A 17,743-nucleotide genomic window follows, 5' to 3' on the forward strand; every position below is an offset into this window, starting at 1 on the left:
TGGACAAGGGGAGCTTCTGGATGGGAGGGGCAGCAGAGTTGTGTGGAAAGCTTTAGCCATGGAGAGTAGGCGCACAAAACAATCTCATTCTTTAGTTTATTTATTTGAGAGACAAAATCTCAGTTTAAATCATACTAAAGTGAAGATACAGCAGGGGTGGTTTGGCTAGAGCAGAACTTGATAGAATGAGTTAGAAATGGGGCTAAGGGCCGGCGCTGTGGCTCAATAAGCTAATCCTCCACCTTGCGGCGCCGGCACACCGGGTTCTAGTCCTGGTCGGGGCGCTGGATTCTGTCCCGGTTGCCCCTCTTCCAGGCCAGCTCTCTGCTGTGGCCAGGGAGTACAGTGGAGGATGGCCCAAATGCTTGGGTCCTGCACCCCATGGGAGACCAGGAGAAGCACCTGGCTCCTGCCATCGGATCAGCGCGATGGCGCCGGACGCAGCGCGCCGGCCGCGGCGGCCATTGGAGGGTGAACCAACGGCAAAGGAAGACCTTTCTCTCTGTCTCTCTCTCACTGTCCACTCTGCCTGTTTAAAAAAAAAAAAAAAAAAGAAAGAAAAGAAATGGGGCTAAGAATAGTTCTAGAAACTTGCCAGTTTGGGGTCACAGAGTGAAAGCAAAAAGTGTCCTCTCCCCTCCCACTTACTTTCTTTCTTTTTTTTAAATATTTATTTATTAACTTGACAGTCAGAGTTACACACAGAGAGAAAGAGAGGTAAAGGCACAGAGAGAGAGAGAGGTCTTCCATCCGCTGGTTCACTCTCCAATTGGCCACAATGGCCTGAGCTGCGCTGATCTGAAGCCAGGAGCCAGGAGATTCTTCCGGGTCTCCCATGGGGTGCAGGGCCCAAAGACTTGGGCCATCCTCCACTGCCTTCCTAGGCCACAGCAGAGAGCTGGATTGGAAGTGGAGCATCCGGGACTCGAACTAGCGCCCATATGGGATGCCAGCACTGCAGGCTGTGGCTTTACCCGCTATGCCACAGCGCTGGTCCCCTCCCACTTTCTTAGTCACCCTCCCCCAAGCCACTGCGTGGAGGGCCGTTGCTGCGTGTCTGTGCAGAGGGTGCAGCCTGCGGAGGTCTGTGGGGTCAGTCATCACAGAAGACAGGTGGCCCTTGGGTTTGTTCAGTTCTTGTATCCTGTGGGTTTTGCTGCCCTCAGGTCGTCCTGCTTACCCCAGAGCCAGAGTGGGTTCTGATTGTTTTGCTGTGTCCAGTCGACCTGTGGCTTCCGTGCAGCAGGCGGACTGTGCCCCACCTCCGCCCGCCATCACCTTCAGAAACGAAAGAGAAGAGTTGTGCTCTGTTTTGCTTGGGAGCGGTAGTTTGCGTTGCCTCTGGGAGTCCACATCTCTCCTGTGCTTCCCTGGGCCAGCCAGGTCCTCTCAACCCCGCCCTGGGCCAGCCAGGTCCTCTCAACACCCCCCTGGGGCGGCCAGGTCTTCTCAACCCCGCCCTGGGCCGGCCAGGTCCTCTCAACCCCGCCCTGGGGTGGCCAGGTCCTCTGAACCCCGCCCTGGGGCGGCCAGGTCCTCTCAACCCCGCCCTGGGCCGGCCAGGTCCTCTCTGGGGTGGCCAGGTCCTCTGAACCCCGCCCTGGGCCGGCCAGGTCCTCTCTGAACCCCGCCCTGGCCTCGCTGAGTTGTGTTAGCTGCTTCTGGTTTCGGGCCCGTTTCTACCGTTAGCCTTCCCTGCTCCCTGTAGTGAATTTTGGGTTTAGATTGGCTTTGGGGAAAGGATGAGTTTTTCCCTGCCTGTTTATAGGTTGGTCCCAAACATATGTTCTGTTCTTACTAATTTCCTTCCTTTCTTCTTCCAACAGGCCACCAAGCAGTTTCTTGAAGAGATCAACAAGTGGACAGTCCAGTACAATGTCTCCCCGCTCTCGTGGAACGTGGCTGTCAAGTTCCTCATGGCCAGGAAGTTTGATGTGCTCCGTGCCGTAGAGCTGTTCCACTGCTACAGAGTACGCTGCGCAGGGAGCACCAGCCGGGGCGGGGCGGGGCGGGGGCAGGGGGGGCCTCTGCGCGTTGCTCTCCTCCCTGCCGGGCTCCACGCATTGCTTCCCTGAGAGTTCCCCTCACTCCAGAAAGTGAATCAGTACCTAAGAGCCCTGTGAGAGCTAGGGGTGGGCAGAGATGGCGACGCCTGCGTTCCGCTCTCTGTGTCTGAGAGGCAGACTGGCAGAGAAGGAAGCCGGCTCCCATCGGCTGCAGTCAGTGCCAGGCCTGGGCTGGGCTAAAGCTAGGAGTTGGGAATTCAATCCTGGTCTCCCGTGTAGGAGGCTGGGACCCAGTCACTTGAGCCGCCACCTGCTGCCTCTCAGGGTCTGCATTAGCAGGAAGCTGGAGTCCGGAGTTGGAGCTGGTACTGAACCCAGGCGCCCTGATGGGCGTGGGTGTCTTAGCCGCCAGGCCAGACACGTTCCCCTGCGTCTGCCACGTGATGTTTGAAGCTGAGGATGGAGCCTCACGTCACCCTGGCCCACCCCTCCCGCTTTCCTCACTGGCCTCTGGTCACAGCCCCGTGTACTCCTCTGGTTTCCACAGTGCTGGGGGTTTTAGTGCCTTGCTCTGCAGAGGACTGCTGGCTTGGTGTGGATGGTTGAGCGGGGGAGCTGCAGTCCTGGGAAGGAGGAGAAGCTGTGTAGCGTGGTCTGTTGTCTTCACAGTGCCTTTGTGCAAGTGAGGCTGCAGCAGCGTCTTCCCGTTTTTGGTCTTTGTTCTGGCTTTTCCCTAAGGCGTAGATTTTGGTTCAGTGCTTACGTTTGCCTTCCTAGTTGACAGTGTCCTTGAGGACACGTTGTGTGGCAGGCTACTCAGGGACCAGAAGTCCTGAACAGATAAAAAAAATCTCCTGAAATTAAAAACAAAAGCAAAAAAACCAAAGTCAGATTAGGGGAGGGGACAGATATTTGACGCAGAGGGTAAGGTGCTGCTTGGCGTGCCTGCGTGGCGTTCCAGCGTGCTTTAGTTCAAGTCCCGGGTCCGCCTCAGTCCCAGCTTCTTGGTCATGCACACCCTGGGGAGCAGTAGCAGGTGGCTCAAGGACTTGAGTCCCTGACACCCAGGCAGGAGGCCCGAAATGTTCTCCTGACTTCAGGCTGGCCCAGCTCCAGCCCCAGCTGCTGTGGGCATTTGGAGAGCGAACCAGTAGATGTAAGATCAGTCTTTTTCTGTCTCTGTTCCCTGCCTTTCAAATAGAATGAAAATGCAAATGCAAAAACAAAAAATTAAAAACAAAAAGCCCTCTAAGTTGGGCTAATGAACACTGGGATTAGTCAAGGACTGCAGCTCACTCACGCTTAGTTTGCCAGTGTTTGCTCATTTGTTCCACAGATAATCATTGCATAAGCGCCATGTTCCAGGTGCAGAGAGCACAGTTGGGAAAGAATCAGCAGCTATAGAGGTGCTGTGAACAGGCTGCCCTGGGTTCTGTGGAGGCACATTTAGTCACGAGGGTCTAGGGAGCCTTGTGAAGAGCATGGCTTGTTTATGTGTGTACGCGTGTTCGTGAGGGGCACAGAGAGAGAGCGCGCCATCCTCTGGTCTGCTCCTTAACGCTGCAGCAGGCAGGGCTGGAGCCAGGACTCAGTGCAGGTCTCCCATCAGGCCTCACCACTGCCTCCCAGAATGCACTTGGCAGGAAGCTGGGGTCCGGAGCTGGAGGCAGGTATGAATCCAGACGCCCTGATCTGGGATATGGGCTCCTTAACTGCTCGGCCCTCTAATGTGGACGTCAGGGCCAGCGGTGGTTCCCGCTGAAGTAGGTGTGTGGGTGTGTGTGTGGAGGGCATGAGCTCAGCCGGTGCTGTTAGGCTGGACGTGCCCTTGGGAGACCCTCACAGACCTGTGCTCTGTGCAGCTGCAGGGTGAGTCTAGGGTGGGCTGCACACAGGTGGACGTGACCACGGCAGAGCTGCCCACTGGGGCTTGGGAATGCACGAGGCCGTCTCAGAGGCCAGCCTCGCCTCAGACTCTGCCCTCTTGGTATTATTTTAACAGTGCACTCGGGTCCATTTGGTAGGTGTTTGCTGTCACACAGTCACATCACTAGCTGTCCTCACGGAGGCATTGCCCTGGAAGGCAATTGAGTGTGACTTTAGGGATGGGGTAGAGAAGAATGTAAACAAAGAGCTAGCTCAGGCCCTGTCAGAAGATAGTTGCCCTACAAATATTTGCCAAATGAATGAATGAGTCCGCGAGAGAGTTTAATGGGCGAATGAGTGAGTTGAGGAAATATCCACAAAAGAGACTTACGAGGAGTAAAGAAATAGGAAACCCGGCCGGCGCCGCGGCTCACTAGGCTAATCCTCCGCCTAGCGGCGCCGGCACACCGGGTTCTAGTCCCGGTTGGGGCGCCGGATTCTGTCCCGGTTGCCCCTCTTCCAGGCCAGCTCTCTGCTGTGGCCAGGGAGTGCAGTGGAGGATGGCCCAGGTGCTTGGGCCCTGCACCCCATGGGAGACCAGGAGAAGTACCTGGCTCCTGGCTCCTGCCATCGGATCAGCGCGGTGCGCCGGCTGCAGCGCACGAGCCGCGGCGGCCATTGGAGGGTGAACCAACGGCAAAAGGAAGACCTTTCTCTCTGTCTCTCTCTCTCACTGTCCACTCTGCCTGTCAAAAAAAAAAAAAAAAGAAAGAAAGAAATAGGAAACCCAAGAAAGTTTTGGGATTTTTTTTTTTAAAGATTTATTTATTTACTTGAGAGGCATAGTTACAGACAGAGAGAGGGAGAGACAGAGAGAGAGAGATCTTCCATCTGCTGGTTCACTCCCCAAATGGCCTCCACGGCTGGAGCAGAGCTGATCTGAAGCCAGGAGCCAGGAGCTTCTTCCAGGTCTCCCACGCGGGTGCAGGGGCCCAGTGCTTGGGCCATCTGCTGCTTTCCCAGGCCATAGCAGAGAGCGGAATTTGAAAAGGAACAGCCGGGACAGGAACTGGCCCTCATAAGGGATGCCGGCGCCACAGGTGGATGGATGTTTAACTTACACCACAGTGCCAGCCCCCGGGCCTTTTTTTCAGTCATTGTTGTATACTAAGGTAGAGAATGTGCGTGGCCAAAGGAGCACTGGGCGGACTGGTGTCGCTTGTGATGCCAGATCCCGTATGGAGGGCCAGTTCAAGTCCTGGTGCTCCACGTCTGATCCAGTTCCTGCTAATGTGCCAGGAAAGAAAGTAGAAGGTGTCCTGAGTGCCTGGACCCCTGTCGCCCCTGTGGAAGCCAGGGTAGAGCTCTTGGGTCCTGGCTTTGGCATGGCTCAGCCTGGCTGTTGCAGCCATTTGGCAAGTGACCTAGCGGATGGCAAATCTCACTCTGTCCTTCTCTTCTGTCACTTTGCCTTTCAAACAAATAAATAAATCTTTTTTAGAAAAAAATTAAGCGAAAGGACTGGGGTGGGCATTTGGCTGGTGTGTAAGACCCCCACATTCCCGTATAGGAACACTTGGGTTCATTGCCTGCTTCTAACTCCTGCCTTTAGCTTCCTGCTAATGCAGACCCTGGAAGTGATTGGGTTCCTGCCTCCCACGTGCGGGGCTTGGATTACACTCTGGGCTCTCGGCTTTGGTCCAGGACCAGCCTTAGCCGTTGTGAGCATCTGGAGCCTGAGCTAGTAGATAGGAGCTCTCTCCCTTTCTGTCTTTCTCTTTGTCTCTCAAATAAATGAATACATTCTAAAAAATATTTATTTATTTGAAAGTCAGGATTACAGAGACAGTACGGGGTGGGAAGAGATCTTCCATCCGCTGGTTCACTCCCCAGATGGGTGCAACAGCCAGGGGTGGGCCAGGCCAAAGCCAAGAGCTTCATCTGGGTGTCTCATGTGGGTGCAGGGGCCCAAGCACTTGGGCCATCCTCTGCTGCTTTCCCAGGCACACTCTCAGGGAGCTGGATGGGAAGTAGAGCAGCCAGGACTTGACCCAGCGCCTGTATGGGATGTCAGCACTGCAGACAGTGACTTAACTTGCCGTACCACAGTCCTGGCTCCAATAAATGAGCTTTTTAAAAAGGAAGACTGGAGAAGCCCACTGGGTTCAGTGACTTGAAGATTCTGGTCACTGTTGTGGAAGGTGTCAGTGGAGTCGTTAGTAGAAAACAAGAATGCAGTGGACTAAGTATGAGTGAGGTGGGACTGAGCTTAGAGAACCTGCCCATTGGGGTTGGTGTTGTGGTGCAGCGGTTAGGCCACTGCCTGTAATGCAGGCATCCCATATGCGCGCTGGTTCAAATCCCAGCTGCTCCACTTCTGATCCAGCTCCCTGCTAATTGCCTGGAAAAGCAGCAGAAGATGGTCCAAGTCCTTGGGCCCCTGTTACCCATGTGAGAGACCTGGATGAAGCTCCTTGGAGGCTCCTAGCTTTGGCCTGGCCCAGCCCCAGCCATGGCGACCATTTGAGAGTGAACAGGTAGATGGAAGATTCCCCACACTCACCACCCCACTCACTCTCTGTAACTGTCTTTCAAGTGAATAAATAAATCTTAATAAAATAAAAGAGCCTGGCCATTGTGGTGAGGAAAGATGAAGGTGTGTAGCGTTGTTGGAGAGACTTTTAGAATTCTCTACTGACAGAGAGGCCTAAGCCTGGAGGACATACGCTTCGAAACAGGTTTTGGGTCCATATTTCCATATCAGTGCTGTTGCATGTTTAAGAACTTTGCTCCTACACCCTAATATTTTATGGGGGTACTTCAAAAAGTATAGAAAATAGAATTATTTTGATACAAAACCAAGCATAGTTTTTTCATAAAATACTCTTTCCACAGACTTTTTTTATTTATTTGAGAGGCACAGTGACAGAGAGGGAGAGACAGGTATATCTTCCATCTGTTGGTTTACTCCCCAAATGGCCCCAGTAGCCAGGTCGGGGCCAGGCTGAAGTGAACAGGCAGGAACTCCGTCCGGGTCTGCCGTACGGGTAGTGGGGACCTACTTGGACCATCTTCCAGTGCCTTCCCAGGCACAGTAGTAGGAAGCTGTATTGGAAGTACAGCAGCCAGGACTCAAATCCGCACTCTGATATGGGGTGCCTGTCCCTTTCCACAAACTTTTTGAAGATCTCTTTTATGCATGGATTTCCAGTGTTTTGGACTAAAGTAAACTTACCTTTTACTTCCATTTTCAACAAGCCTTTTTTTTTTTTTTAATATTTATTTTATTTGAAAGGCAGGATGACAGAGAGAGAGAGAGAGAGAGAGAGAGAGAGAGAGAGAGACAAATGGCTGCCTTGGCCAGGGCTGGGCCAGGCTGAAGCCAGGAGGCAGGAGCTCCACCAGCTCTCTCGTGTGGGTGGTCGGGCCCAAGTACTTAAGCCACCACCTGCTGATTCCCAGGTCCTGCGTTAGCAGGAAGCTGGAATTGGGAGTAGAGCCGGGGCTGTAACCCAGGCACTTCCATATAAGGATGGGGATGTCCCAGCTGGCATCCTTTTTTTTTTTTTTTTAACATTAATTTTATTTTATTTGAAAGACAATTACAGAGAGAGGTAGAGACAGAGAGGGAGGTCTTCCATCCACTGGTTCACTCCCCAGATGGCTGCAATGGCCAGAGCTGAGCCAATCCGAAGCCAGGAGCCAGGAGCTTCTTCCAGGTCTCCCATGTGGGTGCAGGGGCCCAAGGACTTGGACCATTTTCTACTGCTTTCCCAGGCTACAGCAGAGAGCTGGATGGGAAGAGGAGCAGCCGGGACTAGAACTGGTGCCCATATGGCATGCTGGTGCTTCAGGTCAGGGCTTTAACCTGCTGCACCACAGCGCTGGCCCCGCAGCTGGCATCTTAACTGCCAGGCCGAATACCTGCCCCTTATAAATTTATTTATTTGTGAGAGAGTTCTTGTCTACTGTTTCACTTTACAAATGGTGCCATGACTGAGGCCCCAAGTTCAGGGGCTTGGAAGTCAACAGAGGTCTTCCAAGTGAGTGACAGGAACTCCACTGCTGGAGCCATCACCACTGCTGGAGCCATCACCACTGCCTCCCGGCCCACAGTAACAGTAGGCTGTAACCGGAGCACATCTGGGTGTGGGGGCCGGCGCTGTGCTGTAGCAGGTTAAAGCCCCAGCCTGAGTGCCAGCATCCCTTGTTGGCACCAGTTCCAGTCCCAGCTGATCCCCTTCTGATCCAGCTCTCTGCTGTGGCCTGGGAAGGCAGTGGAAGATGGCCCAAGTCCTTGGGCCCCTGCACCCACGTGGGGGACCTGGAGGAAGCTCCTGGCTCCTGGCTTCAGATCGGCGCAGCTCTGGCCGTTGCGGCCATCTGGGGGGTGAACCAGTGGATGGAAGGCCTCTTTCTCTCTCTCTCTCTCTCTCTCTCTCTCTCTCTCTGTCTCTCTCTGTAATTCTGTCTTTCAAATAAATAAAAATAAATCTTAAAATAAATCTGGATGTGGAACTTAGGCAGTCTCAATGTGGGATGTGGTGACTTTCTCTCTCTCTCTCTCTCTCTTTTTTTTTTTTTTTTTTTTGAGAGGTGGAGTTACAGACAGAGAGAGGGAGAGACAGAAGAAAAGATCTCCCATCCACTGGTTCACTCTCACAAATGGCCACAATGGCTGGAGCTGAGCTGATTCAAAGCCAAGAGCCAGGAGCTTCTTCTAGGTCTCCCACTAAGGTGCAGGGGCCCAAGGACTTGGGCCATCTTCCACTGCTTTCCCAGGCCACAGCAGAGAGCTGGATTGGAAGAGGAGCAGCCGGGACTTGAACCAGCGCTCGTATAGGAGGCCTGCACTGCAGGCGGAGGGTTAGCCTGCTACACCATAGCACCAGCCCCCTGGATGCAGATGTCTTAACCTTTAGGCCAGATGCCCATCTCCAGACTTTTTGAAGTGCTTTGTATATTGATTGATCTTCAGGATTAGAATATTTTTTTTAGTTAAGATTTATTTATTTATTTATTTGAAAGTCAGAGTTATAGAGAGAGGAGAGACAGAGGTCTTCTATTCACTGGATCATTCCCCAAATGGCAGCAACGGCTGGAGCCGGGCCTGTCTGAAGCTGGAAGCCAGGAGCCAGGAACTTCTTCCAGGTCTCCCATGTGGGTACAGGGGCCCAAGCACTTGGGCCATATTCCCAGGCCCTCTGGATTTTTTTTTTTTTTTTTTTTTTGACAGGCAGAGTGGACAGTGAGAGAGAGAGACAGAGAGAAAGGTCTTCCTTTGCCGTTGGTTCACCCTCCAATGGCCACCGCAGCCGGCGCACAGCACTGATCCGAAGCCAGGAGCCAGGTGCTTTTCCTGGTCTCCCGTGGGGTGCAGGGCCCAAGCACTTGGGCCATCCTCCACTGCACTCCCTGGCCATAGCAGAGAGCTAGCCTGGAAGAGGGGCAACCGGGACAGAATCCGGCGCCCCAACTGGGACTAGAACCCGGTGTGCCGGCGCTGCAAGGTGGAGGATTAGCCTAGTGAGCCGCGGCGCTGGCCAAGGGAGCTGGATCAGAAGCAGAGCAGCTGGGGCTCGAATCGGTGCCCATATGGGATGCTGGCTCTGCAGGTGGCAGCTTAACCCACTCTGCCACAGCACTGGCCCAGATTTAGAATTCTTACTGCTTCAAAGAAAATACTGCAGCCAAAGGAACTCCTCAGGTCACCTTGGGAGGAATTCTGCTAGCTGTAGCCCTCGGGAAGGAAGCCGCGCAGGGCTCCTCAGTTCAGGTAGCTGATGCCTCCGTGTGTGGGAGGAGCAGTGGTTGGGTGGGGCCGTGTGCATGCGCAGTGTCTCCACGCTCATCTTGCTGTACTTCCTTTGCAGGAAACACGACGGAAGGAAGGTATTGTGAAGCTGAAACCTCACGAGGAGCCCCTCCGTTCCGAAATCCTCAGCGGGAAGTTCACCATCTTGGTGGGTCTCCATGTACCTCTTGGAGCTGTGCCTGAGCAGGACCTTGTTCTCAGACCTTGGCTCTGGAGTCTCCACTGTCAGGGGCAAGCGTGAAGCACCGTGCATTTGGGCACAAAGTGACTCTAGCTGCCACTGACTTGAGATTACTAGTAATAACTGAAGCTCGGAGACTCGGAGGGGCTTCTTCGTTGGTCCATTCAGGCCTTTGGAGTTGGTGTCCGGTGTGTCCGAGACTCCTGCTTCGTGCAGGTGCTCTGCTTGGGCCTTCTGGCCAAGTGTAGGGTGCATTTTTTTAAGGCAGAGGGTGGAAGCCATGGTTCTGTCCTGTGGTTCTCTTCTGCTGGTTTTTCCTGCCATTCTGCCTGGGATATCAGCTAGGCACCCAGGGCGGAATCATCCTTCAATCTCTAGCATTGAAGAGCAAAGAGAATTTTTTCCCACCACGTGAGTGTGGACCAGGAGGGGTGCTGCAGGGTGAGGCATGGGGTGATCCTAACAGCCCTCCTTTCGGGAGCGATTGGTGCAGTCAGGGAAGCGTGGCCAGCGAGTGTGCTCTTCCTCAGCCCAGGTTGCTGAGGCAGGACGCCTTCGTGGCTGCCGTGGCCTGCTGTCCGGTTTCTGCATGTGACTGTTTTATGCCCTAGGACGTCCGGGACCCGACGGGAGCCTCCATCGCCCTGTTCACTGCCAGGCTGCATCACCCCCACAAGTCGGTCCAGCACGTGGTACTTCAGGCCCTGTTCTATCTGCTGGACAGAGCTGTGGATAGGTAAGCACGGGGGTGATCTTGGGTAGTTTGCCTTCAGATAGAAAAGTGACGTTCACTGACTCGTTCAGACTCAGTGGTGTCTTGTATGAAATAATCCACAGGGCTGGCGTCATGGTGCAGCGGGTTAAGCTGCCGCCTGTGATCCTATATCCAGTATGGGGGCTGGTTGCTCTGCTTCCAGTCCAACTCCCTGCTGATGACCTGGGAAAGCCAGCAGAAGATAATCCAGGTGCTTGGGCCCCTGCCACCCATCTGGGAGACCCAGAAGGAGCTCCTGGCTCCTGGCTTCAGCCTGGCTTAGCCCTGGCCATTGTGGCCATTTGGGGAATTAACTGGAGGATGGAAGATCTCTGTGTCTCTCCCTGTCTCTCTAACTCTGCTTTCCAAATAAATAAATCTAAAAGGCAGAGTTACAGAGAGGCAGAGAGGCAGAGAGAAAGAGAGAGAGAGAGAGAGAAAGAGAGAGGTCTTCCATCTACTGGTTCACTCTCCAAATAGCTACAACAGCCAGAGCTGCACCAGTCCAAAGCCAGGAGCTTCTTCCGGGTCTCCCACACGGGTGCAGAGGCCCAAGGACTTGAGCCATCTTCTACTGCTTTCCCAGGTTATAACAGAGAGCTGGATCAGAAGTAGAGCAGCCAGGACTTGAACTGGCGCCCATATGGGATGCCAGCACTGTAGGCAGCAGCTTTACCCACTGCGCCACAGCACTGGCAATAAATCTTTTTTTAAAAAAACAATAGGAGAATGGGCTGGCCTTGTGGTACAAAGAGCAAAGCTGCTGCCTGTGATGCCGGCATCCCTTGTGGATTCCAGTCCTGGCTGCTCCACTTCTGATCCAGCTTCCTGCTAATGTTCTGGGAAAGCAGTGGAGGACGGCCCAAGTGCTTGGGCCCCTGCCACCCCCCTGGGAGACCTGGAAGAAGCTCCTGGCTCCTGGCTTCAGCCTAGCTCAGCCCTGTTTATTGTGGCCATTTGGGGAGTGAACTAGTGATGGAAGATTCTCTCTCTGTGTCCCCTTAGCTCTGATTTTCAAATAAATAAATAAATCCTTTTTTTTTTTTTAAAAAAAAAAAAAAAAGAAGAAGAAGAAATAGCCCATGTCCTCAGGGGCCTGGCGTGTTTCTTGGTGCCTTCATGGTGGTGGGTTTTCCGTCTTTGCCGCTGTGGCTGTATTTCAGGGTAACGAAACCTGAGAGTGCCAACTATTAGCAATTGCTAATGTATCGAGAATTAACGACTGGAAGAGAGTGAGGAGGAGGTGACCTGTGCAGGTTGTTTTTGCTCATATTAAAACCCTCCAAGGCTTTAGTCTCTGTCTATAAGATAGAAATGATGCCATTCAGCTCAAAGGATGTTGAGAGTTAGTATTCGGGGGAGAGAGTCCAAAAGTATGAAGCGAAGCACAAGTCGGCTTTGGACTGAAGGTGCATAAGTGAAGAGAGCCAGCTCAGGTCACCTCCCTCCCCTCCAAGGCGGGTGGTATTCCCAGTCCTGTAGACAAGGAGGCTGAAGCCCCGAGAAGTTATGTGATCACCTGCTCTGTCCTGTTCCTTCCCTCCTGGGCAGAGCTGTTTGTGCCCTGTTAGACTGTCTCTCTGTCATACTGGTCTTGATGGTTCCCATCTAGTTTGCTGGTGCTCTCAGCATGCTTGGCTGGTCCTGTGGGTTCCGAGTGTTACAGGGCGGAGACCCTGAGACCTGAGATAGTGAGAGGCTGCTACACACGGCGTCAGTCAGGCTGTGGGCCTCGTGCTGGAGCAACTGGAGTTCTGAGGTGGGGCTCTGTGTAGTTCACTGCCGGGGCGCTTAGCTTCTGCTCTTGGTGCTCAGTGGGAGAAAGATCCACCCCTCTCTGAGAAGGAGCACCTGCCAGGGCGAGAGGACCAGTGGAGTCAGAGGCCCGAAATCCCCAGGCAGAGTGAGATCCTCAGCCCTCCCTGTGGCTGCTCTCCACGCATGACTTCCAGAGCAGGGTTCTTCTGAATGCTCATTTCCCGGCAAGTCCAGGCTCAGGGAGTCGGGGCCCCGCATAGGCGCCACGGGAGGCAGGGCCGTGGCCGAATCTCGCTCCTTCCAGTGTGAGTATCAGGTCCCAGAGGAGGGCCACACGGTGAGCTCAGTGATAACTTGGACGGTCCCCAGCGCCTCCTTCAAGACCCCGGTGACACTCCGTCCTCAGGGTGCCTACAAGCCTAGTAGAGGCCACTGTTTATTCCAGGGATAGGGAATTCTGGTTTCCTGTGCTGTCTTGGCCCAGAACATCTTCCTTCTCCCCTCTTCGTGGCTGAATGCTGCCCTTGTCTCAGGCCCAGTTTCTGTGACTGGTTCCCTCCCTGCTCCAACCTGTAATAATTAAAATTGTGTTTACTCTGCCTTTATTAGCAGGTGTGTTAGTTCATTTTCTGTCGCTAATAACACAATACCACAGGCTGTGTTTAATAAAAGAAATTTATTTAGGCTCACAGATCTTGCGGTCAAGGTTGAGAGGCCAGGCTGCATTTGATGGTGACCTTCTTGCTGGCAGAGCTCTGGTGATGACATCACAGCGATGACATCACAGCGATGACATCACAGGGCAAGACGCAGGGAGCATTGTCTCCTCTGGTCTCTCCCTTCTTGTAAAGCCCCAGGATTCACCTATGGGGATTCCACCCCACAACCTTAGCTGACCCTTGTCACCTCCCCAGTCCCCATCTCCAGAGCCGAGTCGCCGTCGTTCCTGCACCTCACAGTGGGGACTGAACTCCCAGGTGGGCTTCAAAGGGGACAACCATACTCAAACCACAGCAGCAGATGTTACCCCTACAGCACTGTGTACCGCGTTACACATCGCCCCGGGCTGTCCTTTGTCCCGCACTGTGTCCAGCTTTTTCATCTCGCGCTAGAACGTGAGTGCCGTGGGGCCAGGAAGTCCTTTGTAACGTCTGCCACAGAAGGTGTCTCTGCACGTGGAGAGGAACGTCGCCATACGCATCCAGGTGCCCCTCGTCCTCTTCAGAGCTACCAACCCAGTCTCGTTTCACTGCTTGCCCAGTGTGCACCTCCTACCCTTGGTTGTTTTGAAACAAACATCTTGGTGCTGCCCCGAATGTGAAAACGCGGCAGGCAGCAGTCGACCGTCTGTGAACGCCCCCTTCTGCGCCCGGGACCCGTGAGCATTGCACTGTGCTCTCCCTGAGCTCCTGGGTGAGCACCTCCCCCCAGGACACACAGCCAAGACCTTGATGTGCCGGGGCTGCTTTCTGGTACACTTCCGTTAAACCCTGCTGCAGGCTGCAGCCGTGAGGGGAAAACCGTGGCACTGTGACCTTGGCCCTGGGAGCGTATGGAGAAATGGAGTTTCCGGACCTGGGTAGTCTACACAATAACTACCACATTATCTTTTCTGACACTTGAAAGATTTTATGTACGTTGATTTATTTGAGTGAGAGACAGTACTCACATGCTCCCCTCTGCTGGTCACTCAAACGCTTGCCATAGCCAGGAGCAGGGAATTCCACTCAGGTCTCCTGTGCTGCTGACAGGGACCCAACCTGCTGCTTCCAAGACAGCAGGAAGCTGGAGTCAGGAGTGGGTCTAGAACTTGAAGCACGGGATGCAGGTGTCCCACGTGGCCAGGCGCTCCCCCATGCCACACGGTTAGCAGTGGCTTTGATCCTGGTGGATCATGGGCTGACTGGGCTTGCGAGCAAGAGTCAAGATTTAGCACTCATGTAAGCATTATGTGCCACTTGAAACTAATTTGCAGAAAACTTGAACCTGCCTCAGAGTTGAGATTTTGAAATATACCTCCCGAGTGGGTGCGTCTGCCTTGGAATCTGTTACAATGAGGGAGATGTGGAGGCTTCCAAGAGGAGTGCACAGTCAGGTTAGGGATTGCATTGAGACTCCTCTTTGCATTTCGGATGTGTTCTGCGTCACACTCTTCTCTCAGTCCTAGATGTGCAGGAGCACTGTTACTGTCTGTGAGTAGTGCAGTCCCAGAACTCAGTCTAATGGCGTTGGGGTGTGCGTGGCTCTGCACACAAGGATCTGGGTTGGTGGGGATCCAACTTCTAGATGTCTTTGTGATGCAAGAGGGTTAGATTGAAGGATCTCTTTGTGTCTTCACGTGTTCTTAGCTCAGCCTGGGAGTAAGCGCAGTGTCTCTTAATCTGATCTTTGAGATGTTTTCCAAAGACCATTTGTGGGTTTATTCTCTTTTTCCATTGAGTCACAAGAGATAAGTTCACCGTCAGTGAGCTTAGAGGAAGTTCTGTTTTGTACTGTTTCCCATGGGTCTAGAATATTTTCCTGGTGAGGGGCTTCCTGTCTGTTGACCTTTAATTTTCAAGGGCTGTGCTAGGAACTGCTGGGGGTATTGCCCCCTTGGAGAGAACCACATGGCTGCACCAGGCAGGATCATCTTAGGGCCAGAACAAGTCACAGGAAGGTTGGCGGGAGGGCAGTGAGGCATGTGGAGTACATTTGACTGCAGGTACCATGCAGCCATGGAAGAGGGAACTTTTATTTATTTATTTGAAAGGCAGAGTTACAGAGAGAGGGAGAGAGGTGGGGAAGAAGGTAGAGTAAGAGGTCATGTTTCCATCCGCTGGTTCACTCCCCAGCTGAGGTTGGGCCTGCCGAAACCAGGAGCTTGGAACGTGGTGGCTGGATCCCAAGTCCTTGGTCCCCTGCTGCTTTTCCAGGCGTATTAGCAGGGAGCCAGATTGGTAGTGGAGCAGAGGTCGTATGGGAGGCTGGCGTTGTAGGCAGCGGCTTAACCTGCTGCGCCACAGTGCCAGCCCAGTAGAGGGGCCTTTTAGAGTGTTAGGATTTGGACAGGCACACTTGGGTGGCGGGGAAATAGTTGGAAGACTGGTGGCTTTTCTCTGGAGCATTCTCTCTCCAGGAGTCTGGCAGCTGGGGACTCTGGATGAGACAGCGGAGGTCAACCATGTAAGAGCGCCGTGCAGGCAGCAGGCGTTTGGATCCCAGATGTGTCCCCTGTGCTGTCTGTTCTGCCTTATGCCTTCATCCTGCCCCGTCCATTTTACTGCTTGTAAATGTTTGTGCTCATTGCTTGCTTTACAGCTTTGAAACGCAGAGGAATGGGCTGGTGTTTATCTACGACATGTGTGGCTCCAATTATGCCAACTTTGAGCTGGATCTTGGCAAGAAAGTCCTAAACCTGCTGAAGGTAAGGCTGCGGGAGGGCCTCCTCCACCTCCGCCAGCGATTGGGTTTTTAAGATTTTGCGGTGGGGGGAGATTGAGGAATGGACTAACATGCAGACATTATGCTCCATTTAAAGGTCACCTGTGAATGATAACTAATGCCTGCTTCTTCAGAACAAGACATGGTCTTTTTTTTTTGGACAGGCAGAGTGGACAGTGAGAGAGAGAGAGAGAGAGAGAGAAAGGTCTTCCTTTTGCCATTGGTTCACCCTCCAATGGCCACCGCGGCTGGCACACTGCAGCCAGCGCATCGCGCTGATCCGAAGCCAGGAGCCAGGTGCTTCTCCTGGTCTCCCATGGGGTGCAGGGCCCAAGTATTTGGGCCATCCTCCACTGCACTCCCTGGCCACATCAGGGAGCTGGCCTGGAAGAGGGGCAACCGGGACAGAATCCGGCGCCCTGACCGGGACTAGAACCCGGTGTGCCGGCGCCACAAGGCGGAGGATTAGCCTAGTGAGCCGCGGCGCCGGCCAAGAAATGGTCTTAAATGAAGTGGAATGAGCTTACCTAAAGAAAGCACAGACCATCCTGAGGCTTGGTGAGCCCAAGAATGGCACCACCTAGCCAGTGATTTTATAGACATTTTTTGTCTCAGTCTAGCCTGGAATATGTTGTAAATTTCAGATTAGTCCCTGAAGCTGCGCATTAACTGTCTGTATATTCACATGGAGTTACGCACAGAGGGCTGCACACACAGATGACAGCATCAGAACCCCCTATCCCAGACGCCTGGGTGCAGAGGGTTGTTTCTGGTTTTGTTTTTTTTTTATTCTTTGAACTTTTTTTTAATCTTGATTTTTATTTACTTGAAAGGCAGAATGATAGGAGGGGGAAGAGACATGTTTCCTATCTTCTGGTCTGTTCCCCAAATGCCCTGGAGTTGTGCCAGGTTGAAGCCAGGAGTCTGGAACTCCACTGGGTCCCCCACATTGGCTCACGGTCTACTGCCTCCCGGGATGCATTAGCAGGAGACTGGATCAGAAAATCGTAGCTGGGACTTAAACCAGCACTCCGGTGAGATGTCGGCGTCCCAAGCAGCAGCTCAGTCTGTGCCGCACACCTTCCCCTCTCGGTGAACTTTGAGAGGTAACATAGGGACGGGCATTTAGCCTCGTGGTTAGGATACCTGTGTCCCATATCAGAGCCTCGTGGTTAGGATACCTATGTCCCATATCCAGAGCCTTGTGGTTAGGATACTGCGTCCCATATCAGAGCCTCGTGGTTAGGATACCTGTGTCCCATATCAGAGCCTCGTGGTTAGGATACCTATGTCCCATATCAGAGCCTCGTGGTTAGGATACCTGTGTCCCGTATCAGAGCCTCGTGGTTAGGATACCTATGTCCCATATCCAGAGCCTCGTGGTTAGGATACTGCGTCCCATATCAGAGCCTCGTGGTTAGGATACCTGTGTCCCATATCAGAGCCTCGTGGTTAGGATACCTGTGTCCCATATCAGAGCCTCATGGTTAGGACGCCTGCGTCCCGTATCAGAGAGCCCGGGTTTCCCACCTCCAGCTTCCTGCTCATGCAGACCCTGGGAGGCAGTGGGACGGCTGTCGTGACCGGGTTCCTGCCACCCACATGGGAGATCAGGCTCCAGCCTTGGCTGTCGCAGACATTCAGGAAGTGAACCAGCAAACAGAAGCTTTCTCTGTGTCCCTCTACCTCTCAAATAGAATAATATTACAAAATAATAATATATATGCCGCTCTGCAATCAAACAATGAATGGGAAAGAATAAAGGCTAAAAACAGGCTCTGTTATTTTTGATTAGATTTTGCTTCCCAGTGAATTTTTGGACTAGCCCCATAAAAGAAATTTAAAGTTTTCGATGCTATTTGGATTTCAGAATCAAGGTTATGTAGATCTGTGTGTACGAATTTATAAAGCAAAAACAGTTCCACAAAGTTTTAACTTCA

At 53.1% G+C, this 17,743-nt stretch overlaps 1 protein-coding gene across 2 annotated transcripts in view; it reads left to right on the plus strand.

Moving 5' to 3' along the window:
• Nucleotides 1-17,743, plus strand: part of PTPN9 (protein tyrosine phosphatase non-receptor type 9) — a 111,700-nt gene that overhangs the window by 48,396 nt on the left and 45,561 nt on the right. For both annotated transcript variants that reach the window (XM_070054644.1, XM_002722036.5), the window contains exons 2-5: nucleotides 1,827-1,970; nucleotides 9,746-9,835; nucleotides 10,480-10,604; nucleotides 15,681-15,786. In XM_070054644.1, the coding sequence (XP_069910745.1) occupies nucleotides 1,917-1,970; nucleotides 9,746-9,835; nucleotides 10,480-10,604; nucleotides 15,681-15,786 (375 nt within the window). In that variant the 5' untranslated portion in view covers nucleotides 1,827-1,916. The remainder of the gene's footprint in view (nucleotides 1-1,826; nucleotides 1,971-9,745; nucleotides 9,836-10,479; nucleotides 10,605-15,680; nucleotides 15,787-17,743) is intronic.

The sequence above is a fragment of the Oryctolagus cuniculus genome, chromosome 12 (genome assembly GCF_964237555.1).
Source record: "Oryctolagus cuniculus chromosome 12, mOryCun1.1, whole genome shotgun sequence".
Classification (NCBI taxonomy): Eukaryota; Metazoa; Chordata; class Mammalia; order Lagomorpha; family Leporidae; genus Oryctolagus; species Oryctolagus cuniculus.